Below are 16,125 nucleotides of genomic sequence, written 5' to 3' on the forward strand. Positions count from 1 at the left end.
GTTATGGACAACAACTTTCCCGCTGAGTTACTCGAATTGATCCCCTTGGATGATGACGATGTTTGATCGTTTTTTTTCGAGGCACGATTATAATTTTTTTTTGAAACTATGTAATCGGAACAACAGTATTATAACACTTCAATACAATTAATCATATTTGGGAATTCCATATTTTATCAAACCGCCGATTAATATTAAAAATTTGAATTTACAGCACTCAAACATCACATGTTATTCTTTTTTCCCAGTCCGAGATGCAACAATCAACGCGGCTTCGAAATGTAGAAACGACTCTCCTCTCCACTTGGAATAAGCATCTTGTGCCGCAAACCTGTCGTCTCTGTGCCTAGCAAGAATACGGTTGTACTCGGTGCACAATTTTATAACATGGTGCACCCTTGAAGAAACATGGGATGGTTCATAATTGTGGCGTGGCTTCTTGTACTTACCAACAAAAGGACCCAATGAAACGTTAATCCAAAATATACGATCGTCCTGCTGTTCTTTGGGTAGATCTTTCACAATGTAATAATTTTTTATCCATTCGGTCTCTTCCTCAACTTGTTTTAATCTTTCTCTATGATGGAATTGTTCTTGACCTCGCTTCTTAGCCTTGATTTCCTCTTCCTCCTCCTCCGTTGCCACTAACGATGGTTTAATTTTTTTGGGTTGTTTGTTCCTTTTTTGTATTTCTTCTTCCCTTGTTGCAATTGATGTAGTTGTTCGCTTGCATCTTCGAAATATGTTGTCGATTGATGATGGACTTGCCATTGAAAAGGTTTTTCATTCAGATTTGTTACTCAATAATAACTGAGAGGGGTTACCCTCCTTATATAGATTAGAGTTCCAACGGATCTAATTTTTGAAAATATGGCCGTTGAGGTTTCTGAAAATATGGCCGTTGAGGTTTCGTATCATTGGTGCACTACAATCGGTTGTTAACGGTACACGTATTACCTCCGAATAAGACATTCGGTGGAAAACTTAAATTCTTATCTACCGATTAAGTTGGTATTTCTAAACACGACTATATTATTCGGAGGATAATTGTTTTGTAAAGTTCCGAATGTACGATGGCCCAAAAATCAGAATTTGGGAAAAACTTATACTTTTCAAATTTTGAAATTGAAATAATCGGAAGTATAATTAGTTACCCAAACTTCCGAATATGGGCTGTCTAACATTCTATATTGGCCCGTGGAACCACCTAGAGCCAAGGCGTGGTTTGTTTTGAACTTGCTATATTCGGAGAATAATTGTTTTGTAAAGTCCTGAATGTACGATGGCCCAAAAATCAGAATTTGGGAAAAACTTATACTTTTCAAATTTTGAAATTGAAATAATCGGAAGTATAATTAGTTACCCAAATTTCCGAATATGGGTTGTCTAACATTCTATATTGGCCCTTGGAACCACCTAGAGCCAAGGCGTGGTTTGTTTTGAACTTGCTATATTCGGAAATAATTGTTTTGTAAATTCCCGAATGTTCGATGGCCAAAAAATCAGAATTTGGGAAAAACTTATACTTTTCAAATTTTGAAATTGAAATAATCGGAAGTATAATTAGTTACCCAAACTTCCGAATATGGGCTGTCTAACATTCTATATTGGCCCTTGGAACCACCTAGAGCCAAGGCGTGGTTTGTTTTGAACTTGCTATATTCAGAAAATAATTGTTTTGTAAAGTCCCGAATGTACGACGGCCCAAAAATCAGAATTTGGGAAAAACTTATACTTTTCAAATTTTGAAATTGAAATAATCGGAAGTATATAACATTATATTGTCTTCTGAATAAATACTGGCCCCAAAATGGGATTTTTCCTATATCAGAAATTTTGAGATTTTTCAATATATATATATATATATATATATATATATATATATATATATATTCGGTAGTGAGTGTACTTCCGAATACTGTGTGTCTACTTAAATATATTCGGGAGACAAAAAATTCATTAAACTACCGATTATTACCAGTTTGTATCCAGGAAGATATGACCAACAATATTCGGCCGATAACCATCAAATATTTCTCCCGAATACTGTCGATGTTCTTGAGAAATGAAGAACACGACTACATTCGGAAGTAAAGGAGCATGAATATCGCCCGAATCTGGATAAATAACCGAAAACCCTAGAATTATTTTTTCTCGATTCGCCGAATTAAAGCGAAATAAACCCCAAAAATGATAGATTCTTACCTAATTGGGGCCATTTGACTTTGGAGCGGATTTTTTTTTTTCTTCCACGATCGAAAGATAATAGGAAACTGGAAGAAGAAGAGTTGAAATGAGTAGAATTGTTTTTGATTTGGTTTTCATACAGTTTTACCATAAGGGCATTTATGTAACTTCAATATCATATAGGGTACCCCTTAACTAGAGTCTTTGGCTGGGTATAAATTGATGGCCCCTAAATCCTTTGGGGTGGCCCCTAAAAACGCTAGGCTAATTAAGCCTCACTGGAATAACAAACATATTCGCAAATCAAAGCCCACTGAAGATTAAGACAGAGACGTCTTCAGTTCCCTCCGTTTCAGGTCACTTCCTACTTCATTCCATCTAGGTTTGGTGTCTTTGATTTTTATTTTGCTTGTGTTTATGCATTTTACTCATCGTTTTGGTCCAAATCATGCATTACCCTTCTGAGTCAATCTGTTTTGTTAATTGAACTTAGATAATTGATGGTCAGGTTACTTTTACATCTTGTTTGTAGATGATTGATCTTAGGCTTGTGATATTTCTGAGTTTAGGGAACTGAATTCAGTCTCTTTTGCTAGAAATAAGTGTGTTGATTTCATTGTTGCACACCTTTTCTTTTATAATTTCTTTTACAATGATGTTTCTTCTCTTCTTGTGAGTGAGTCAATGATGAGTCGTCAATCAATTCCTATTGGAAGTACGTCGCCGGCAACAGTAAAAATGGTACACACTGAAACCCTCCATTTCATTTTATTTACTTGAATTGTGGCTGGAAAATTTGTTGATCTAAAAGTTACAGCTCTTTATGTATATTCTTATAAGTGAGCTCATTACTTCAAATTTATTTTCGGGATCCAAACACCATACCTTCTTCAAATTTTCCCCATCCTCCACCTGTATCTCATGGTCCTTATTAGGGAATCAAAAGCTTGCAATCTTCTCCACCTTCGTCCACTTCACAAGATATGATCACAAACAATGATAATGTTCAGGAATTTAAACCTGTAGTTGGTGGTCTATCCCAACCATTACGTCCAATAGGCCTGTGGCAGAAAGTGCGAGTATTTTGAATAATATCTCTCAAATACGGCAAGCTATGGACTCTGCTAATCTTAACACCGCAAATTCTATGAGTCTTCAACCCATGGGCGCGACTCCACTGGTCATGCATATGCCAAACGTGATATCCAGTCGAATGACATCAATTGCTTTGCTCCTCCGCGAAAATGTATTCTCATCCGGAGATATGCAACTATCACCTGGACATGATAAATATGTGAAAGTCTGGGAAGTAAGTATTTGATTTTCCACCGTTGTTCATTATACATGTCGTTCTTTTTGAATAACTACTAGATTTGGAGTATGTTAGGAATTCAAAAGACACTTTTCTGTTGCTTTTATCTGCGATAAGTAAAATACATTATGTTATGTTGTCATACTGTAATAGCTATCTATTATATATGGTTATGCTAACGCTAACTCCAGTCTTTACTCATATGTAATATTTGTTTGATCATTCATTAAATATGCTTCGTTGTTGGGGGCAGGGACAAGGACAACCTGTGGTTATCATTATACTCGAAGTACGATTTCTGGTACAAAAAGATATATCTTTTCTGCTCTCTTTTTTTGTCATTTATTTAATGTGCATTGGAGATTTTCCTTCTTCTTTTGTTGGGTTTATGTTTTATGCATATTGGTAGCTGACTTTAATATGTGGGAAGTAACCAAGAGTTTCAAATTTTCATCCTCCTGATTTTTTTTTTCTTTCTGTGTGGTAGGGGTACACGCTTGCATCAGTATCAAAGACTAAGCCGACGAAGCATAATCCACTTTATCATATTTGCATTATGCCAAATGGTTACGTTGTTGAAATGAAAATGAAATCAATCCTTACCCTTGGAGTTGGATGTAGATGTCCTTCAGTTCTTTATATGGATGTCAAAAGGTAAATCATGTTTAGTTATTGATTGGTACTGGATAAACTGATAAGTTATTCTTGTCCCATCTTAAGTCAGTTGATATATTTCTTCGACATTTAACAAATTTTGCCAATCCTGACCTTAAGATAGAACTTGTACTCTATAATTTGATACAGAAAATGCGTACATATATATATTTAGGAAGTGGTTACAACTTTTAGGTACATTGCTTTACTAACTGTTTTGCATGCCTGTCTCAGAGCTTACTGAATCTCGTCTCTTCATATAATTGAAATAGCTTTATTATTATAGATTTTAGTTGATGTCTTTCATGTGCTATCCTCCTCTTAGTTTGATTTTTAGCTCAAAGCAAGACCATCAGGTTGATATTTTTATTGTCTTACGTGCTGGTTTTGCATAATGAATTTAAATGGATATAAAGTTGTAACTGCAGTCTCTCTCTCATTTTCTAAGCACACACATAAAAATATTTTCTATTGTCATTATCCACTCTAACCACAAGTATCCCGAAGACATGTAATCCTCTCTATCTTGCCTTTATAATTCAATAGTCAGAAGTTCATGTCATTTGCATATCTTTTAGTTCGTGCATGAATTTTTATATTTGTCAAGGGTCGTCCACTCCTCTGTTGATGGTAATTAAATTTTGTTGATGACAGGGAGGTTGGGCTTGCCGCTTAAAAAATAACAAAGATCAACCCATTGTTTTACTTGGCTGGTCTACGGATTAGGAGCAAAGGGATGCTATTGTCGTTGAGGTCATCTGCAGTTTCAAGGGATTATAGTTAGGGCTTGTTGCAGCAACAAGTCTCATGCTTGTGTATAATGGTGTTTGCATTGGGTTGCATCGACTGGAAGTATGGAAGCTTCAAGTGAAGAGAACCTTGATTTGGCTCAAGAGGATGACAATGAAACTAATATCCAATTTGAATAACATTTAAACTCTTGATCTGTCCTTGATACTCTCTTATTTTTTTGGATAACATTGTGAATGGATTTGACAATGCTGGTATTTACGTGGTCTATCAATCATTTTCTAGGTACCCAATTTATTTATGCGATCTAGCAGTCAAGATACCTGATTTATTTAGTTAGTCTACCAGTAAAGGTACCCGCGTTATTTATGTAGTCCATCAGTAAGGCTACCTGAGTTATTTCTGCGGTCCATCAGGGAAGGTACCCGAATTATTTATGCAATCTATAAGGGAAGGCACCCGAGTTATTTATGCAGTCTATAAGAGAAGGTACCCGATTTATTTATGCAGTCTATAAGTGAAGACACCTGACTTATTCAAGTGATGTCGGTCAAATACCATTATAATCCACTTGATATCCCTGGGAAGTTAGACCTGCAAATTTCAAACACAACGCAGTAGAAAAATAAGTTTTATATTTATATTACATGTAAACATTTACATCGATCACTATATTTACAGTAGACAAACAATTTCACCCCCTCGACTGAAAGTTGCTCCAATCAGTCTAAAAACTACTAATAATTAGGCTTAATGCCTATAGCTAAAGGACACGCCAATATCCTTGTCATTGTAGGTTGGCTAAGTCACTGGAGGTATAGAAGTTAGCTGGTAATGGACCTCTGAACGAGGTTTCTACAGCTTCAGCAGTTTCAGACAAAACTGTCTTCATTTCTGAAATTATCGACCCCATTGACTCTTTGTACTCCGAAGCAGAATCAACCAACGGGAGCAATTCACGGGCACACACCTGGATTTCTTCTTATTGTTGTTTAATAGTTTCTTCTAACTTCAAGTTTGAGAGCTGCTAACAAAATTTTCAAGATGATTATCAAATAGTTTTTGTTGCATCTTTACCTCAGCGTAAGTCAAAATGTAGTTAGTACATACCTTAATGTATTTTTCAGCTTTTTTCCCCATAATCTCTATATCACGTGTCTCTCTTTCGAAATCTTCTATGATTCTTTTACCTACACTTTATCGTAACTCTTTTGTTTTGTTAAAGTCTACGGGCACAGGTGAGTGACTAAATCGGTGGTACACTACACCTCGGCCAGTATGGCCTACACCCCGGGTGTACAAGTGATAAAGTAGGTTAAACACTTCGGCAGTAACTCGGCCTACACCCGGCGTACGCAAGTCTGGATCTGAGGATTAGCTCTCATACCATGTTAAAGTCTACGGGAATCCAACTCAAAACCAATTGGCAATGAGTGGAGCGACCCTTCTATATTATATTTTAAATTAATTAAGCGGATTATAGCGATGTGGGACTATTGTCCTTTCACATGTTTCCTTCTTCATCATGCTTAGCTGAGATTCCCACTATTATGATAACTTAACATATCAGCAGTGCTAATTGGATATCTCATTCACCACCACAGATAAATAATTACAGAGACAAATTCTCATCCAGGTAACAATATACCAGCTTAATGAGTATAACGGAGAAATATGTAGTATTATGAAAAAGCACACCATGCGGCATAGAGCACGTATCGTATCAATCTTAGATTGAAGCTCTACAAGGAGAATTCTTTTAGCCTGAAGTTTCATAGCATTTTCAGTCCACTGTTGCTGCAAGGAAATCTGCTCCTCCAACTTTGCAACAGAGTTTATCTTAATATCATCAGTTAAAGCATTGGGTGCGACTTTGAGAGTTTTGTAATCAATCCCCAATACATCTGCAGGAGTGGATCCTTTGGGATTTAGCACATACTGAAATTCATTTTCAAGCTTCAACCTAGAAAATGTTCGCAAGATATCAATCATGAACTCACATTCCTAACCATTTGAAGAAAAATATCAAAGAGAAAGGCAAACAGAGAAAGAGGTACACAGTTTTAAAGAAGATAAGAGTATCGGACGCATCTACCAAGTTCACCGTGAAAGGACAATAATCTCACATCGCTAGAATCCGCTTAATTAACTTAAAATATAATATAGAAGGGCCGCTTCTCATTGTCAATTGGCTTTGAGTTGGATGCCCGCAGACTTTAACATGGTATCAGAGCTAAGTCCCAGACCTGCGTACGCCGGGTGTAGGCCGAGTTACTGGCCGAAGTGTTTAACCTACTTGTCACTTGTATACCCCGGGTGTAGGCCATACTGGATGAGGTGTACCCCCGATTTAGTCACTCACCTGTATACACTTGTTACCGATTGCCTGGTAACTCGTACGTAGGTCCACGTGTGAGTCCCAATAACTGGCCTTACACGTGAAGGGGCGTGTGAAAGGACAATAATCCCACATCGCTAGAATCCGCTTAATTAACTTAAAATAAAATATAAAAGGGCCGCTCCACTCATTGTAAATTAATTTTGAGTTGAATGCCCGCATACTTTAACATTCACTAATTCACATATCACATATAATGACAACCTTAATTGAACCATCAAACCATCAAACTTAGAAAGCTAGGGAAGCAAAGATATTCAAATCAGAGCATGAGTCAGAGTTAACCTTAAAGAACCTAACCCAACTACTGTAACTAACTGAAGGGTAGATTAGGTAGGAACTGGAACGGGTAAGTGGTGAGTTGGACTCCGTACCTTTTTAACGATTCCGACGGTGAGACAACCTTTCTGTGAAATATTGAATATCTGTGAGGTTTAATGGGTGGAAGAGTAATTTAGACATTTGATGTGACCTGAGACATCCCCTAACCAGTTCATTTAGTATCGAGCCACCATGTTAAGCTTCATAAACGTTTTTTTCATGAGTCGTGAACGGCGTGACCGCACCCCCCTATGTCACGAGCGAACTATAAATACTTGCATACATTGAGGTTCTGTGTCCCTACATTTAGAAAAACTTTTCTCCGCGCTCTCACTACATTCTCTCTCTATTCAATTTGGGAAATAGAAAAAGAGAAAAAGCAAAATCATCAAGAAATGGCGTCAAACCAAAGCACAGAAGGAGATTCAAAACCAGATGATCAACAAATTTTCGAGACTAAACTCATAGATTACAATGGATTTCAATTACGGATCGTCGCTCAAGATAAGAATGGACCTTGTCCTCTCATTGCTGTCTGTAAGTACTCTTCATTTTCCGATTCTTCTCATGTACTTTTGATTTTTAGGGTTTTAGTTTTCATTACTTCATCATCATCTTCTTCTTCTCCGATTTTCATCGATTATTTACTTTCTTGAACTTTTGTTCAGATCGGTTGTTTCTTGATTAATTCATGCGTTTCGTTTCTCTCGATTTGCGTCTTCTTTAGGAACTTCTTGTTTTGTACTGAATTTACTTGGAATTTTGTTGTTGTTAATGGAAATAGGTAATGTTCTGATGTATTTTTCTTAGATTTTTAGGTTTTACTACTTCATCTTCTTCTTCTTCGATTGTTTATCTTGAACTTTCGTTCAGATTGATTTTCTCTTGATTGAATCATGCGTTTCGTTTGGTTAGGTTTGCGTTTTCTTTAGGAACTTCTTCTTTTGTACTGTATTCTAATTGGGAATTCACTTAGGATTTTGTTGTTGTTGATGGAATTAGGTAATATTCTTATGTATTGTTATTAGGATTTTTAGTTTTCATTACTTCATCTTCTTCTTCCTCTTCGATTGTTTACTTTCTTGAACTTCCGTTCAGATTGATTTTCTCTTGATTGGATCATGCGTTTAGTATGGTTAGATCTGCGTTTTCTTTAGGAACTTCTTGTTTTGTACTGTATTCAGTTTGGGAATTTACTTGGAATTTTGTTGTTGTTAATGGAAATAGGTAATGTTCTTCTTTTAAGGCAAAAGTTCCACTTGGTTAGCTTAACAGTATCAGCTGACACATTACTTGAACATGTTGCTGATCAACTGTGCCAGGTAAGATTACTCTGTAGGTTTCTTCTATATTGAAAGTATAAAAATGTAGTTATAGCAGTTGAGGTTGTTCTTGACATTGTTTTTTTGGATGCAGGGTGCTGCGTCCGTTGCTGGGGATCAAAATCAAGATTTAAGCCAAGCTTTAGAGGCTCTCCCTCGCTTTAGGACTGGGATTGACGTCAATTTAAGATTTGACAAGTACTTGAGCTTCCTCTTGTTGCTTTATATTTGTGAGCATTTGTAACAATATTGTTTTCTTGGTTCAGACAGAATGATTAACGGTTTTCATGGCAGGATTGATGGTTTTGTAGACATGCCAGAGCTTGCAGTTTTCCGCCTTCTTAAAATCCCACTTTATCATGGCTGGATGGTTGATCCACAGGTATCCATTTCAAGATTCGTATTTGGATTCTGTTTTAGACTTCCTTCCATTTCTTTAAGATTCGTATCATGGCTGGATGGTTGACCCAGCTTTTGTACTATCCAAACATTTTATTCTAGTGGTGTGGATTAAAGTGGAGTCTCGTGTTGCTACTTCCTAACAGATTTTGTTTCAACATTTCATAGTTTACTAGTCATAGTATTTGTCATAGATTTAGCATGTTTACAACTCGATCTTGGCCATAGATTTAGCAGTTTGAAGTCATAAAAGCCCCGACAGTTAGTTACTGAGTTTGGAACCGAGGAGTGGATAATATACTACAACTGGATGAGAGCTCAAGTTATTGGGGATGGCTTTATTGGCATAATGGTGCTAATCAATAAGGTCAATATCATTTGAGGGAAATTAGGGACTGTAATAAGAGGATGCTCTTTGTGTGATTGAGCCATGAGGGGACTAGAAGGAGAGAATCATTAACATTTCAGGGGGAAATAAATTTTTGGCTTTTAAGATACGAATCTGCATAAAGGTGTGAAACTAGCTACAAATGATGAAAGGTAACAAATGATGAAAGGTAACTACCTTGATAGTTTGGGTCACCCGCGATAGGTTTAGAAACCGAAGGTTATTGGTTACCTTTACCTTGTTTCGTATTCATAAATGTTTTCCATGTCCCCATGTCATGTTGTATGAATTAGACTCCATGCATATTAATAGGAGACTAGCATACCAAATGCACATGGTAACTTAATTAGCTCTGATCTTACAATGACTACCGATTAAGCCCAACACATTGAATTTCCTTACTTTATTGAAACTCAAATGTTTGGTGAAATATTATCTTTTATTGTGTGGCAGTCAGCTGGAGATTATATTTTCTTGGAGGTGTTCATCTAAGTCACTGTTCCTAACGTCACACCAAAATCTCTACATTCCAATCTGTAGATATGTCAATGTTGGAAAGTTTAAAGTGTTATTTGTTTTTTACAAGTATAGATTACTTGGATCAAAAGCTTCTTGCACCAGCTTGAGATATGGAGTAAGGTTTTTTTTTTATTATAACTGATGTATGGTTCTAGACTTGTAGGGCGTATGATCTGTGGGCCTGAACTAAGGATTTGAGTGTCCACTGCTCACTCAAGGCTATGACTTCCTTAAATGTCAGTTTGAGCACATTAAAATGATCAAGACATCATATTTCGAACTTCTAAGTGTTGGTTGTCATTGTTGACTTGCTAGTGTGTTGCTTCTACAGTTCTACATTTGAAGTGCTTGAAATAAACTTTTTCTCATATTTGCATCAGCAAAAGTATTTCTATTACTTTAAAACACTTTGTTTTCACCTTTGATTGAAAATATCATTTCCTAGCTTCAGAGATCAAATAGTAATTGTAACTTACGTCAAACTTCAGGATTCTGATACTGCAAAGGCATTTGGATCGAAGCCTTACAACAGAATTATTAAAGAGGTTGCTGACTTCCGCGCAAGAAATGCCGGGGGAGAAGAAAAGAATGTCCTATTAGAAGATGGTGGTTTCCACCAGAAGGGGAAAGGAGATTTAGAAGAACAAAAAGCTCTCCATAAAGCCTTGGCATTGTCTTCAGTTTCAGAATCCGCTGAGCTGGTAATGTATAATATTCAAGACAGACTGTTCCAGAATAAAAGCCAAGGTTTACTCACCCTTGACGAGGATTCTTCATTTGCAGGATGAATCTGGGTGTTCTTTGCATCTTGACAAAGCAGGCCACCTTAGTGCTTGCGACACTACTGCGATTCTTGGTCCATCTGCAACTACTGGTGTCAACTCAAGCATGGATGTCAGAGGACCTGTAGATGAACGTGAGGTGGTTGTGGCCAAGCAAGTTGAAAGAGTCTGTGAAAATGATTCCGAAAGAGATCTTTCTCCTTTCATTATGAGAGCAAGAGGTACTGTAGGTTGGTCACGGTCAATACTTGTTGACGGTTATATTTTCTTCTTTGATCATAGCATCTTAAGTTTCTGCTGATATTTCTTTATACATTCGTGCATTTCCTTGTAAGCAGTTCCTTAACTTTTATATATTCTTTTCTTCTTACTTTCAGGATTGCTGATCGATACGTTTTTGGAAAACAATAAAAACCAATTGACCATTTATGGGTAACCAATTTGTTTAATTTACATTTAGATGTTGATAATTTTGCATCTCTATGTTTTGTTCTCATTACTTCCACGTTACAGTCTTTGTGCTCTACAAGAAGGTCTAGCGGACGGTGAACTGTGTGTCTTCTTCTGCAGCAATCACTTTAATACCATGACAAAGGTTGGTTTAAATTTAATTCCCTGTCTATAGTTGTTTTGAAGGATAAGAAAACTACTATAGATAAATAATTAAATATTAGTTGTCATCATTATAAATTTGAGTTATATAAAAATGATTTCCCTAACTTCTTTGCAGTGTAAAAATGAGCTTTATGTCTTAGTTACTGATCAAGGCTACGTTAGCCAAACTGATTTGGTGTGGGGGAAGTTAAATGAGGTAATGCTCCTGGATATAACTCTCTGAAATGATCTTCCTTTGCTCGCGGTTTTATTATTTATTATACATTTAAACAATTGGATATTCTTAGGAGTTTTATATTTTAACTTGTATCATCAATATTCATCAGGTCAATGGGGATACAGTTTTCTTTACAGGCGACTTCAAAATATTTAGGCAGGAAGCTTGGATTAAGGACTCTTGGGATGAGCAGAAAGCATTGACCGGGACAAATGTGAATATATCTCATTTAGAATAATGTATTTTATTAGTTCTTCATAGATGAAACTAATACAATTTTTTTCTGCCTCAGAACTATCTTGCTAGCAGTAAAAGTTCAGCTCTAAGGTAGTCTTTTTTAACCATTTTTTCTTTTATTAATATATGAGCTTTTGTGACATCATAACTCTCCGAAACATTATTGCCACAGATCTATCTTTCCTTTGGTCCTGAATCTTGGTTAAATAAAGGCTTTTCATGTTCCTTCCTCATCTAGGATGGTCATTATATTTAACGTTTCAAATTGAAGAATGATAACCCTATTTTATGTTTTCAGTAACGATGAGCAACTTGCGGCTGAGTTTCAAAGGAAAAAGTACAAAAGCAAGGTGCAGCGGCGACCTACTTCAAAACCTGCTTCAAGAGTCACCACTGGTCTCCAGGTATAATATAGATTATCCAAGATTTGTTTCTTCCCTGTTTATATCTCCCTTACTCACTTTTTGCCTTCTTTTTGCAATTCACTTTAATTTCTGCTCCATTATAACTTCATATGAAATGCTTGAATAAAATTCCCTTGTCAAAATCTATATCCGGCAATTAAGAATTTTACGATTAAGTTGTTACAGTTAGGACTTTTTCTTTTTTATTGAAAAAGGAAAAAACACTCTAGTACAGCAACAGAGATAAGACATAATAGGAGCCAATTCAAACTAAAACACACACAAGGCAAACAACGATGTATGTAGTTTATGAATAGGTCGTAGTTAATTTCAAATGCAAGGTGTTTCAGATGTATGTAGTTTATGAAGACTCTGAATATACATATAAATCATCTTTAACTGCATACACAATTTAAAACTGTTGTCTAAAGACAGTTTCAATCAGTGAACCCTAAGACTGAAACTCACATGCCATGTTTAGGTCAACTGTAAACATTAATAAAACTATTTTGTTAGCACTGTGCTGATGATACTCACATGTAGCTCAACCTGTAAACATTATTAAAACTAATTCGCTGTCATCGTGTAACATTTTTGAGCTACCACAAACAAAACTTAAAAGAAATTTGTGTTTCAGCTTCTGTGGGTTCTATTTTCTATAGCAGGACAAGTGGGATATTTGAACTAGAACCTTTGCAAAACATGGATACCTATTGGGTATTGGATACCCAAAGGGTATATCTATCTATTTCCTTACTGCAGCTCACGACTCACCAAAGGTCTCTCTTTTTAGCTAAAAACTCTTGCCCACCCTTCTTTGTTTTTCTACAGGTCGAGCCTGGTCACCCAGAAGATCTATTTGATGGTGCAGATGATTACTGGAATGACTCAGGATTCTGAAGGAAGTATACTCTCACCTCCTATAAAACATTACAAGACCCATGAAAGCAAATAGGAACAGTCCTATGAAACAAACGTTTATGAATGAGTTGGAACTTGTCATGTTTCTTCATCTTCTTTCATTCTTTGTCTTTGAATCTTGGCGTGATAGTAATTCCTCAAGAGAAGCGTCATTAGAATTGTCATGTAGAGGCGTGAACGCTTTTATTTAGGTTTTATAGGCTCAATTTGTATACACCTCCAAGTATTTTTTTTTTTTTTTTGGTTTCCTCGTCCTTTAGCAACATTTTCCTATATCTAGAAACTTCTGAGTGCTGATGTAAGATGAGATGTGGCAAATGAACTTTCCTTGAAGATGCTTGTGAATCCTTTCTTGCTGGCTTTACCTTGTAAATTTTACTTTACAATACTAAAAACTGGCAAGGGAAAGAATTCAAACTCTATCCCTAGAAGTTACCTAAGGAATCTAGTGGAACCTAAGAGTATTTACCTGAGCATTGGTACCTGATGGGTGTCATTCCATGATAAACAACTACTTCCCTAGCAGAACTACACTTAATATAGTGATTAACCGATGATTGTTTTTAATTAACAATGAATAGTTTATCATTGTGGCAAAATGCATCCTTGGAGTCATTTTCAAACATGTCTCACAGGCTGGTTAAATAATATAGTGGGTGCAACCTTAAATTAAGCAGTAGGGACTTGAGTGGATAGTACTTCTTGGGGGTAGTACTGGAAAGACAAAGAGACATTGGAACAATGTTTCGGGGAGCTTGGGGGTGTGTAGGAGTTGCACACGCCTCCTAAAGTTTTTCTTAAATTACATTCCGTTGCTATCTTTATAATGACGCACAATCTTTTGGTATGGTGAAAACACCAATCATCACAATTATTCCGACCTGGATACGGTTTGGGTCAGAATAAATGTGTTGATCAGGTTGCAGCAGTTTCAGTATAAAATTTTAGGAATAAGTAACTAATTAAAAGACGGATAGCTAATTCCAGTTTATTTTTGTAGAAGAAAGCCTTTAAGTTGATTGAAGTGAAAAACCTATTATTGGGCATACCAAAATAACAAATTGAGGAAATAAAGCCGAATATCAGTAGAACAAATGTCTATCTCATGGTCTCCCATTTTCACAAGTTCTTAGACACTTTCTTAATTACTGTTTAGCTACTCTTCCTAGAGCAACACGACTTTGAAGCATATCTTTTGTTTTTACCTAGATCCTCGGCCTCCCTACCCCAGATTGCACCCATAGTGCAGCTAAAAGTTACCATGTTGTCGTAAAGTGAATTTCACATTTTGTGTAAGAATCAGTGTCCATATGGGATTGCTTCATTCTAGAGCCAAAATACTTTAGCGGTTGGTGACTGGCTCTTGACAACTTAAGGATCTAGTTTACAGATTCCAGTCATGAGCTTGGCCAGTTGTCCAATTCGCAATTCATCTTTGCTTCTCTTTTAACCAACTCCTTCTTTCTTTGGTCTCTTCGAACGTATAGAATCAGCACTTACAAAGTGGTGGTCGTCTGGCCTGTTGGCACTTCACTCTTTCATTCACTAGCCCTGATCTCCTGAAATTCTTACATCACATAAGCCATGATTTTCCCTAAATCAAGCAATATTTGTTGTGTAATACTGGTGTATGCTAGATTAGATCGTAATAAATTGCTGATAAATCCTCGGAACACTTTAATTTCATAAGATTTTTCCGAAGAAAACCCTTTAACAATTCTTTTTCACCCTCTTTAGACTTCCTCATAATTTTCAGATGCTATACAATCTTACCGGCTTTCAGTTTTGTCTCTTTCTTTCTTTTTGTCTCAGATCATTTTAATCAAATGGTATAAGAAATATTTTGTCCTAAGACTCATTAATCTCCACATTCGATAGATTTTTTTTCAGTAATACACCCATTCAAGTTGGACTTCATAGCAGTTATTGCCCTGCTATTTTGGGTGAGGCATGCGGCATGCCACCAAAATTCTTGGTCACATGGTTATTCGTTGCCTTCAGCCATTTCTATCCGTAAGGAGAAATGAGTTTATCAGTAATTAGTGCTAATAGACAACTTCATAGGGCTGTAGACATCCAAATCTTTATGACGATGAGTTGTTTATTATCTTTCTAAACTGACATACTCATTATAAATAACAGATGAAAAGGACTGAAGGCAAGGAATAATCATTGTCTATATATGATCAGAATGTACTATTCGTCGTTCTTAAAAATGGATTTCTGTACACATTTAGATAGATAATCCTACAAGAAACTGTGACCAAAAGGTTCACTATACTGCAGCCACAACCACATATAACTGCCATATCCTGGGTTTGATTGTGTATGTAGAAAGTAAGTAGTCATTGTATTATAGGTAGTCCGATGATGAATAGTCCATATTTTATGATCAGGCGTTTGAAACCTACTGAATGTTGGAAATTTTGGGTTAAACAAGAGGATGAAAACAGAAACAGAAAATGGTGTACCCCTGACTTCAAGGCTCTTTCGATTTTTTTAGACAATAATTCGACATTTCCCAATAAATTTGGTGAGTACAAACGGTCTCTCGAATTGTGCCTTCAGGATTCAATGAAGCCCTAACACCGTAATCGAATTCAAGGATTGTACTTCCTTGACCCGACCAAGAAACACACTGTATAAGGTTCTGATGATGCTTTTTAGAGAAGAAGAAAACAAATTGTTTTTTTTGATGT

At 36.3% G+C, this 16,125-nt stretch overlaps 2 protein-coding genes across 3 annotated transcripts; both read left to right on the plus strand.

The window, feature by feature from the left end:
- The first annotated feature begins 2,508 nt into the window (after positions 1 to 2,508).
- Positions 2,509 to 5,186, plus strand: LOC113361615. 2 transcript variants are annotated; one of them, XM_026604804.1, is made up of 4 exons: positions 2,509 to 3,496; positions 3,753 to 3,800; positions 3,987 to 4,153; positions 4,808 to 5,186. In XM_026604804.1, exons 1-4 carry the CDS (start codon positions 3,302 to 3,304, stop codon positions 4,827 to 4,829), a joined length of 432 nt encoding a protein of 143 aa, XP_026460589.1. In that variant the 5' UTR covers positions 2,509 to 3,301; the 3' UTR covers positions 4,830 to 5,186. The 2 variants fall into 2 exon arrangements, with proteins under 2 accessions (XP_026460589.1, XP_026460590.1); XM_026604805.1 differs by having other exon boundaries at positions 3,753 to 3,788.
- Positions 5,187 to 7,930: 2,744 nt separating this feature from the next.
- LOC113357323 (ubiquitin carboxyl-terminal hydrolase MINDY-1-like) lies at positions 7,931 to 13,759 on the plus strand. The gene is made up of 13 exons (XM_026600693.1): positions 7,931 to 8,159; positions 8,850 to 8,944; positions 9,039 to 9,142; positions 9,239 to 9,326; positions 10,739 to 10,951; positions 11,034 to 11,253; positions 11,410 to 11,464; positions 11,546 to 11,627; positions 11,763 to 11,843; positions 11,974 to 12,078; positions 12,157 to 12,191; positions 12,400 to 12,505; positions 13,337 to 13,759. The coding sequence occupies exons 1-13, from the start codon at positions 8,018 to 8,020 to the stop codon at positions 13,403 to 13,405; spliced, it is 1,395 nt and encodes a 464-aa protein (XP_026456478.1). The 5' UTR covers positions 7,931 to 8,017; the 3' UTR covers positions 13,406 to 13,759.
- The last annotated feature ends 2,366 nt before the right edge of the window (positions 13,760 to 16,125 follow it).

This window comes from Papaver somniferum, chromosome 3 (genome assembly GCF_003573695.1).
Source record: "Papaver somniferum cultivar HN1 chromosome 3, ASM357369v1, whole genome shotgun sequence".
NCBI lineage: Eukaryota > Viridiplantae > Streptophyta > Magnoliopsida > Ranunculales > Papaveraceae > Papaver > Papaver somniferum.

Bases quoted from the DNA above. Each gene is read 5' to 3' on its own strand.
- LOC113361615 (XM_026604804.1), top strand. From the start codon at position 3,302: ATGGACTCTGCTAATCTTAACACCGCAAATTCTATGAGTCTTCAACCC. The intron at 3,497-3,752 runs GTAAGTATTTGA...TGTTGGGGGCAG, and splicing joins AATATGTGAAAGTCTGGGAA to GGACAAGGACAACCTGTGGT. The intron at 4,154-4,807 runs GTAAATCATGTT...TGTTGATGACAG, and splicing joins CTTTATATGGATGTCAAAAG to GGAGGTTGGGCTTGCCGCTT.
- LOC113357323 (XM_026600693.1), top strand. From the start codon at position 8,018: ATGGCGTCAAACCAAAGCACAGAAGGAGATTCAAAACCAGATGATCAA. The intron at 12,079-12,156 runs GTGAATATATCT...TTTCTGCCTCAG, and splicing joins AAGCATTGACCGGGACAAAT to AACTATCTTGCTAGCAGTAA. The intron at 12,192-12,399 runs GTAGTCTTTTTT...TTATGTTTTCAG, and splicing joins AGTAAAAGTTCAGCTCTAAG to TAACGATGAGCAACTTGCGG.